The 10,008-nt window shown below is 37.5% G+C and overlaps 1 protein-coding gene across 2 annotated transcripts in view; it reads left to right on the forward strand.

The window, feature by feature from the left end:
• The window catches only part of CACNB2 (calcium voltage-gated channel auxiliary subunit beta 2), a 261,310-nt gene extending 254,527 nt beyond the window's left edge, over window positions 1-6,783 (forward strand). Inside the window, exons 13-14 of one of the 2 annotated variants that reach the window (XM_072854405.1) lie at window positions 23-208; window positions 4,943-6,783. In XM_072854405.1, coding sequence (XP_072710506.1) covers window positions 23-208; window positions 4,943-5,434 — 678 coding nt within the window. In that variant the 3' untranslated portion in view covers window positions 5,435-6,783. The remainder of the gene's footprint in view (window positions 1-22; window positions 209-4,942) is intronic. The other variant, XM_072854406.1, reaches the window with a different exon arrangement.
• Window positions 6,784-10,008: the final 3,225 nt, after the last annotated feature.

Consider the following 10,008-nt stretch of genomic DNA (forward strand, 5'->3'; position numbering starts at 1 on the left):
ACTAAAACCTTTCCTTTATCAGGAAATGTTCGATGTAATTCTTGATGAGAACCAGCTTGAAGATGCTTGTGAGCACCTTGCTGACTATCTGGAAGCCTACTGGAAGGCCACACATCCACCTAGCAGCAATCCTCCTAACCAGCTTCTCACTCGCACACTTGCAACAGCCACTCTTCCTATTAGCCCAGGTCCAAATATTAATTTACAGGTACAGTTTTTATGCCATCTCTTCTGTTTTTTCTATCAACTTCTTCCTCTTCCAAAGCACAGTGGTAGTCTGATACTAGAATACGTTGAATATGTCTTACTGTTGTTGATAGAGTAAGAGCTTTTTCAGTAGACATTCACCCATTTTCAGTATAAAAGGCAAATACACGCACATTATTGTTATTGCTATTGTATTCACAGTAGCATGTGTTTGCGTATTGACTAGGGGGCTGGTTTTGATTCCAAGGACTAAGCCAGCCTGACTGAAAACATATGGTGATGTGAAGTGGAATACTTAAGATTTCATTGTGCCCAGGACACCACTGTGCCAGTAATATGTGTACCAGCCACGAGCATTTTTATAGCTGGCCATATGTAATCCAATCAGCGGAATTAAACTGGGCTAATACTATGCATGTTACAGCCTCTGGTAACTCTCTGACTGATGGGCACACTATCGCTAATAGGCAAATCCCAGTCCCAGAGGCCCTGCATGACAAATTGGGTTATGTACAGAGCAGATCCACAAATGTTGGAGGGAATCTGTTCCTATCTTCCCACAGGCTATAGAGCTGTAGAGGTTGAAAATGACTGACTGTATTAGTGAAGTCTCAAGGTCAAAGTGGCCCTTCCAGTGTTTCCTTTGTTCTTTTATTCATTGGCCATTGCTGCGAAAAGTACATACTTCCTTCAAGCCAAACTCTTACATAAAACCTGAGTCCTGCTGCACATTGTGCAGAATGACCTTGAGAGGCAGTATGTTCTAAACAGCGAGGATACTGTCTAGCGAGCTGGGAAAAACAGGCTTTATTCCCACCTCCGCACTGACCTGCCTGGTGACTTTGGGCATATTTTCTCCTCTCTTTTCTCCTTCAACTTTTGCTTTGTATAATTGTATTAAGGTTTTCAGCATAAGGAGATCCTCTCCTTTTTATATGTGTTGCATGGCATGAAATTACGTCTTTAAAGATGCTATTTCATTATAATAGCGAGTAACGCCTTGAGGCCGAGAAGATCACAGTGGGGGTTAAAATATATCTGTCCCAGCTCAAATAATGGCTTATAACATCTAAATTTCCACCTAAGTTCCATATATGCCCATAAGTTACAGACCTATGTCAGTTAAAATTCATAACTTTGGCTAAGAAAAATGCCTCCTTTTAGAAAATCAAAGAAAAAAATATATCTGCACCCAAATTAAAATGCTAAAAAATTGCTTTTTGTGTTTATGGTCTTGCAAAACAATTTTTTGTGTCAAAGAATTTAATTCCCATTAGAAGACCACAGACTTGACAGGTTTGTTCTTTGACAAGAAAAATTGCTTCAGCCACCTTGCAGGTATCTCCTTCTCTTGCTTTCAAAAGCAGTTGCAGGAAAAAAGACTGTAAGCTGTAGCTTATTTCTGCCTTTTTTTCTGTCCTCAGAGCTGAAACACCCTGAAAAAATTGTGAGCTGGAAGAATTTCTGAGTATGAAATTCAGTATTGTCGTGTGCAGACTTGATAGATAAACTCTTTGCTTTGTAGACATGTTTACTATTTTGCTCAAGGTTTTTTTACGCCTTTTGGGTGTGGATTTATAGTTCACTTACTTACTCATTTTATTAACCACATTCTCTGGAAAAACTATACAGAGTTTTAATAACACTTTTCTGAATGTTGTGCTATCTCCTTACAAATTAACAGGCTTTTATTTTAAGGACTAAAACTGAGAATGTATTTGCAGTTTCACAGTTTGTTTGTAGGTCTACTAATCCAAAAGTGCGAAGCAAGAGGGGTCCCTTATAGAACACGGAACTTTTACATTCCTTTTGTTTCATTTTCCTATGATACATTTTCAGCTGACATCTCAAACCTGAGCCTGTCATGGTCTTGGAATAGAGTGGGTTTATTTTCTAATCACAGTGCCTGAACCCATTCTCTCAATAGTGTTAAGACCCTCTGTTTGGAGAATTTAAAGTCTATGTCTGCGCTGGTTTTTTGTACTGCTCTGCAGAGAAAAACCATGCCACCAGCCATTTGGCCTAGAGGGGCCACATCCGCACTGCAAAGCATTTGAGTCATTCTCCCCTGGGTCCAATGCAGCACCCCTTTGCCATGAGACATAATTGATTTTTGTGGTTTTTCAGTCCCGGGTGTACATTGTAATGAGAGATTTGTGTTGCCAGCTGCCAGAGTGGTATTTTTATAGAGCGATGCTGACTGTGTGCATTGCATGGCACGAGGTGCTTGGAAGTGTGAGGCCTCCTGGGACTGTTTGAAATGAAGTTGGTGAAGACCATACACCTCCTGTCCATCTGATGGAGAGCTTTGGAGCAAACTGTTCTGACAACTGTTCTCAGGTTTCCTCATGTAGGCAAATATTTGACTAACTCCAAAAAGAAGACTGGAGCAACCTCACACGCACATGTGGTGCAGGCGATTAGGGACCACTGGATGGAAATAGGGAGCAAGCCAAATTGACTCGGTGGACACAGACTTCTCTCTCCTATTTCAACACTGCTTAAACTTCTTTCCAAAAATGCCTACTTCTTTGAAATTACAACCTGAAAAATGAAATGGGCTTATCTCAAACTTCTCCATTTTAGGCAAAAAGCCTTATGAGATTGGGCCATAAAATTCCTGCACTGTGGAATCTAATCCAAATCAGAGCCCTAATTTTGTTATGAACCACAAAGCCAGACCCTAATCCAGTTTCAGACGTTGCCTGCTTGGTGTCCCTGTAATATTTAGGGAAAGTTAATGTCAATGAACTTGCCCATAAATCCCAATAGCCCTAACACTATTTGGAAATTGCAGGTATTGGTTCTAAATTTATTCATTGTGCTCCTCCACATGTATTTGTCATAGCAGAGAAGATGCATCTGAGTTTGTAAAAGTAGCATTCTGTTCAAAGCAGGTTCAAATTTTGCATTTGTTCTCAAATCACAGCAATGACAGATTTTATTAGTCATGATTATATATATATAGGTACATACATAGTTGACATTTGACCATATGAGAATTAAAGGGTTTCATGTGTGTACCCAGTTTACGTGCCTTAAAAACAGTAATGGTTGTGAACTCATAAAAATGTGTTTACACATCCAAAGCAGGCATTGCTTTAGGCTCTTTAGCTTTTCACTTGATTTCATTTATAATTCACCTCTGTTGAGTCATTTCTGTTCACCTTGAACACATCTATTCATGTTTACAATTACTACATTCCTTTTCTGGCAAATCAGAATCCTCTTGAGAATCATAAAAACAAGAACAAAAAAGAAAATTTACTGCTTTTTCTGTTACCTTGTTCTCATCTATACCATTTGTTTTAAATTAGGAACACATGGAGCAACTCAGCTAGTCACTGGGAAGTTTACAGAACAAAATGTTCTTAGAAAATGAAGATTTGTCAAATTTATCAAATTGCTGATTTGAAATATGTTGCTTTTTATAAATTTCTGATAAAATACAGATTTGTTCCTGTCCAATTTCCTGTCATTTTACTTTTTGGGTTGCTGGGAAACCCACCTGCCAGGATCTGTGGCTGAAGGACAACATTTCCTCCTTCCCCTACCTCTTTTCCACAAAATAGAAAGACAGAAAGAAGATAGATTCGTGAGCTGCCCTGGAGGCAATCCTTATTTTTAGACAACTCTGAACATAGGAGGGCAAACTTTAGACTAACTTTGGTAAATTCAGAACAGTTTCACAAACAAATGCCTGTATAACTCTGTTAAAGCCTACTTTAATTTTGTGCCAGTAGAGATGATTTTGTCTTGACGTTCTTCACCTCACGTGAGAAGGATAATTCAATTTCACCATAAACTATTTATTAAAATTTTGCAATTATGCTTGAAACGTCTTTGGCTGTGGTTTGGGAATAAAAGCAGGTTAATGTAATGAAACCCCCAAATGAGTTAAATAATGCCACTTGTTCGTTTTGCAGTGATTTCAAAGCATTATGCTGGTGAAGAGTAGGTTTGTTATTACCTGGTAATTTTCATTTCAGTCCTTTAATAGTAGTGGTGTGTTAGGAAATTCTATAGGTGATAATATTGCTCTCCTCCTGCTTTTCTTGGCAATGGTCTGTATTCTTGAGCTCTTAAAATTATGATATCAAAGTTTAATTTTTCATTACGATGAAGAAATGGAATTATTGCTGAGAAAAACAGAAGGTCAGTGATACTATTAGTATCATAATACAAACTTTATTCATACCAGATTCAATTGCATTTTTTTCTTTTAAAAAAAAGCTACTCTAAAAGAGCCAAGGTTTTGTACTTTGGTTCTCTGCTAGAATCCACCTCCTCAGCCCTCTAAAATCACGTTCCCATAGTGGCTGTTTCCAAGCAGGCATCTGTAAATTCTCAACTGATACCTGCCCTCTCCTGGCATGTCCTCTTTAATTTTTCTGCAGTTTGTCCTGTTTCTGCATGCTCTCTTTTTGTCTGGAGTGTGGTAGGCAATTATTGCTAACTGGAATAGTCAGAAACATCACAGGAGATGAGAAAGTGTCACAGAATAACCCAAGTGCCACCCTCCATTCTGATGAGAGTGAAAGGAATTGTTTGTATTATAATACTGAATTTTCAGTAAAAGTTGAATTCTAATTTATTTTTTTTTAGTTTAGATTCAAAGTGGATTGTTGTGTACTTAAATTTTATTGGTTTCATGTACTTTCTAGTTGAATTTGATATTGGGGAAAGTGTTTAAATGTGTACTTCATGTATGTGAACTTACTGCTGGTTGTGATAGCAGGGATCTCAAGGAGACCAGAGGAATGACCATTCAGTCCCTGAACGCAGCGCTTCACAAATTGAAGAGGAAGCACGGGTTGAACCCATCAAGAAATCCCAGCATCGCTCTTCCTCAAGCCAACACCACAACCATCGCAGTGGTGTTAGAGGCCTTTCTAGGCAAGAAACTTTTGACTCGGAAACACAAGACAGCAGAGATTCGGCTTATGTAGAGCCAAAGGAGGACTACTCACATGAGCATGGTGACCACTATGATTCTCACAGGGATCACAATCATAGAGACGAGTCCCACGGGAGCAGTGATCACAGACATAGAGAATCAAGGCATCGCTCAAAGGAGAGGGACCGCGAGCAGGACCACAATGAATGCAACAAACAGCGTAGTCGTCATAAATCAAGGGACCAATATTGTGACAAGGATGGGGAAGTGATATCGAAAAAACGTAATGACGCAGGAGAATGGAACAGGGATGTTTACATCCGTCAGTAACTTTTGCCTCCGGCAGTCTTGTGTTTCTTTGAAGTCTTGTAACAATGCCCCTTGAAAATATCTTTGGGTTCTTCATTGCAGAACATATGGTATCCTTCTGTATGCTGATTTGTATTGCTGTTGCTTGCATAGCAATAGCATGAAATAGAATATTCATATACTTGTTTTTTTGGTTAGCGCTATATGAATTAGCGTAGTACAACTGCAGAGTTCCTGATGTTGTACTATGCCATTTTTCAAGCTGTTTTTTGGTAGCTGCCACGTGAACAATATCTGTTGCCATCAAGGTGTTGTTAGTGTTTTTTAAAAAAAGGTACATTTGATGTTTAATAACTTCCCGTGTATTCAGCAAGCCAGAATCAGCACATAAAAAAAAAAAAATCTAAAACTTTTTGTCTGCTCTGATTTTTAATTTGTAAGCACTTGATTTGCATATTGATTTAAGAGCCACTATCTGTTGCTTGTACCTCTGGTGGACTCCATTTGAAGACGGAATTCAGTCTTGCCTTACACACAGGGGATCATAAAGTCAAAATCTATTTTCTATGTACTGGTACTGTGTACTGTATATACAGTTTATAAATGTTATTTCTGCAGACACCTTCTTACTATATAAGTTTGATCACACTGTTTTAGAGTCCTAATGCCAAGTCAGCAGATTTGCTTTTGAATTACTGGCAACTGGAACTAGCCTCATTTAGGAAATCTGTAACAGTGTTCAGTCTAAATACTTTTTCTTCTGTAGCAGAAAGCTTATACTTATTGTAAATACGAATGAGTGCTTGAGATAAAGGGTCTAACTCTTATACCTTATGCTGTCCTTGCAAACCCAATTTTGCATTTTAAATTTATGGTAAAGATAATGAATTTACCACTATAAATTATTCTTCTGTGTACAGGTTACAAAATTGCAATGGGCACAGCTTAATTTTTGTTCTATTGTCAGAATAATAGAGCACATATGACAGAGGTGTGTATGTGAGTGGGTGGGTGGTGGATGGGCGTACGAGTGCATGGGCACGTTAGGCAGCAAAGTATGAGAATCTACTGAAGAAGACAAAGGTTACTCAAAAGCCCAACAAGTCTGTTTCTTCATTCTGTCTATTAATTTAAAACTCCAAATTGCAGTCAGGGAATATGAGGGAGTTTACTGACCCAGGTAATTGAGAAAGCATAAATCTGCTGGCTCTTTGTTGAGACTTCAGGAGAGTAAAAACAGGCAAATGTTACTGTGAGTGTTTCACTGGAAATGTAAAATCTTTGTGTTTTAGAGTATTTGTTTTAGTAAGAAAAGTTTACACAGCTTGTGGAGAGTTATTTTGTTGGAAAATAAATTTTTGTAGCTTGTCCACTTTTTCTACACTTGCCAATTCCTCTGCATTCCCACTTTGCAGCCAGCTCACTGCTTTTCCTTCACCTAAACTGTTGTGCTGCTGGTGAGAGCTTAGAAAAATGACTGTGACAAAGTACTCTGTTACGAGCTTGCTAGAGATAATGCATTGAAATCAAAGGGAGTGAACACAGTTTGTTTTGCATTGAACACCTGTTGCACTGGTAAGTGGGGGGAAATTCACTGTTATTTTTGACTACAGGTTCCATACCCTTGCCTAGTGTAAAAGCTGTTCTGCATCACATACACTCTTTGTAGTAATTGTAGGAATGAAATACTTTTTGTATTTCACTGTAAATAGCACATTATATAAAGACTGTAGTGGGATGATAATTAATTTAGCTGGAAGTCCTTTTTATTTATTAATTCTGGGAATATCAGCATTGCCTGATTTCAAATATCATTTTAGTGAAATGGATAAGATATATGGCAGGTGCATGTTTTCTCCAATCTCCTATTCCAGCATCCAAGCAATTCAGTTTAACTCCCTTAAACATACTCCATCCTCCCTCTCCCTCTTCTGCCCCTCTCCCTGGTGCTTTATATGCATTTTATACAACAATGTAAGAGTGTGAAATTCTGCTGTCAGATATCTGGCCATTCCTCCCAGTGCTGCTGACTGTTGTGGTTATTCAAGGGTAGTATTTGGCTCAAAGCATGAACTGTGGGGAACACAAGGAAAAGGGTATTTTTCTAGAAATAAAATTCTTAGCGTTTTTCTAAACATCGCTAAATGACTTTGTAGACAAAGGAAGCATAGGTAAGTAGATGTGTTGTATTACTAAATGGATATATAAGAGTATATAAACAGTGGCTTTTGATACGAGACGATTTTCAGAGTATCAGTGGAAAACGACATTGAAAGACTTTGTTGTTTGAATCATATCAGATGACATGTAAATGGGAAGAGAAGTTATATTGTCTTGCTCTGTATAGCCTGGCTGTAGCTGTTTTACCAGCTTCAGCAAATGCTCTTGCTCCCTACAACTGTGTCCTCCAAGAAGTGATCTATGGATTCCACTTCAATACCTTGAATTTTTTTGTTCTTTTCTTTTTTTTTTTAACTTTTGCTCCAGAGAGTGTTTCTTTTCCACCTTTCTCACAGTATTTTTTAAGGAATGTTGGGCAGAATTTCAAAGCACTGAGTAGTGTAAGAAAGCCATGGAGTAGGTAGCCATGTATAGACAAATAAATGAGAAAATAAAGAGCATAGTCCAAGTCCTAATATTTAAGTGTGGCCTATATATTGATTTATGGAATATAAATATCTTATCACAAAAAAAGGCATGTCCCAATCCAAATAATGAGAGAGAATCATGTTTTATATAGTGCTGATAATTGTGTACAGACACCATACTAAACAACCACATGCATTTCTTAGGCAGACTCACTAGTAGGTTTTTATTAGCCTTGCTAACTTTCCTTCAGTTATTGGTTTGAGTGACATCATTTGTAATGCGAGCTTGTACTACACATATTGCACAATACCACCTGCCTGCTGAGCACTACTTTGAAAAGCACTTTAACAGAATTATTTCAAATCAAAGGTTATTGTGATGAAATGTCTTTGCAAAGTTCTACCAACAGAAAGTTTAGTATTATTGTTTGCATTAGGAAACTAATGAGTTCATATTTCTGTATCTGGTTTCAGGAGCTTTGAATCTGAGGAATGGTAGAGGTCCCAGTGAGCTCCAGAGTCTTCTTATGTATGTGTGGTACAAAACAACCTGTAAAATTTCTATTCAAGTGAGCTAAAAAAGATAATAAAACCAGTGAGACAGAAGGAAAGGGAGGAAGATAAAATAGTTAAGTGATACGTAGGTCTTGTCAGTTCTTGCTCTCTATTTTTCTAAAGAATTTCAGTACATGGAAGGAATGGGATGCATTTTAACATTTACGTGTATATATGTTAATGTTAACCTTACTTTTGTACATCTTTTCAAATGAATACACATCAGTGCTGTTCAGCAGCCCAAGTCTATCCTTTATCGGTTGTTTAGTGTCACACAGACATCATGGAAGAAAGAATTCTTGAGGAGGGACTGGAAGGAGGTGAGAGTACCAGTCTGCAGCCCTGTTAAGGCACAGGACAGTGGGGATGAATAAGCAAACAGGTTTGTGCACAAAGGCAGCATCAGTAGGAGTTAAGAGCTGAAAGAAACTTATTTTTAAATTGATCCATGAATTACTGCCTAGAAATTAAAAAATTCTTCTAGAATACTCATGAATTCATATTCTGTATCTGGCATCAGGAGTTCAGAATTTGAGAAGAGTACCACAATTTTGCTTCTCAAGGTGTAAAATCAAATAGATAGTTTCTCCTAAAGATTTGGCCCTAATTAATGAAGACCGGTTTTAAAGCTATAATGAGTTTGAGTGGAGTACCTGTTTTCACAGAAATCTGTAAACTCTTAACCTATAGCCCTTATTATAAATGGAGGATAAGGAAATGAAATTCCATTCATCAAACCCTGAAGAAAAGTCAAGACCTATTTTCACTTCTTCCTGCATATCTGGTCACTCATCCTATACATGCAGTTCCTGCCCAGGTCTAATACCCTGCCCCTTAATACTTACTGTCTTTTATGAATTTGTTAGTAATTATCATTTTTAAACTCTGTTGGTTTGTAAAGTCATATTCACATTCTGTGACACCTGCAGAGGTTTTAACATGGTCCATTATCATTCCCTTAGCTGGCGTGCAATGAGTGGGCTGATTGCTTTTAATCAGTGTCTGTCCAAAGTAAAAAGGTTAGTGTAAACCACCTCCTGTGTTAGTTACTAAAGCCTCTTCAAGATTTATTTTGGTTTGTGGTTACATTTGACCTCTGATTGCTTTAACACATCAGGCTGAAAGCTATTTCCCAAATGCTTTTGACTTTAATTCTATTCCGTCCATGAAAATAAAGCACATTGCAAAAAACTTTATTACATAGTCTAGAGGACGAACAGAGAAATTATTTTTCAGATTGTAATATAACATTTCTAGTGTACATTTACTTATATTTATTACTTTATTGCAGATCTTTCACCAAAATTTTAGTTATTCTATCATCTGTAAAATACATGAATGCCATTTTTATTGTGAATGTTTTTAATCAGATGTTATTCAATTGAATGTATTGCAAACATTTTAACATAAACAGTTACGTATGAGCTTACAGTAGCTTTATAGACAGTTTCT

This window comes from Ciconia boyciana, chromosome 2, assembly GCF_034638445.1.
Source record: "Ciconia boyciana chromosome 2, ASM3463844v1, whole genome shotgun sequence".
NCBI classification, from domain to species: Eukaryota; Metazoa; Chordata; class Aves; order Ciconiiformes; family Ciconiidae; genus Ciconia; species Ciconia boyciana.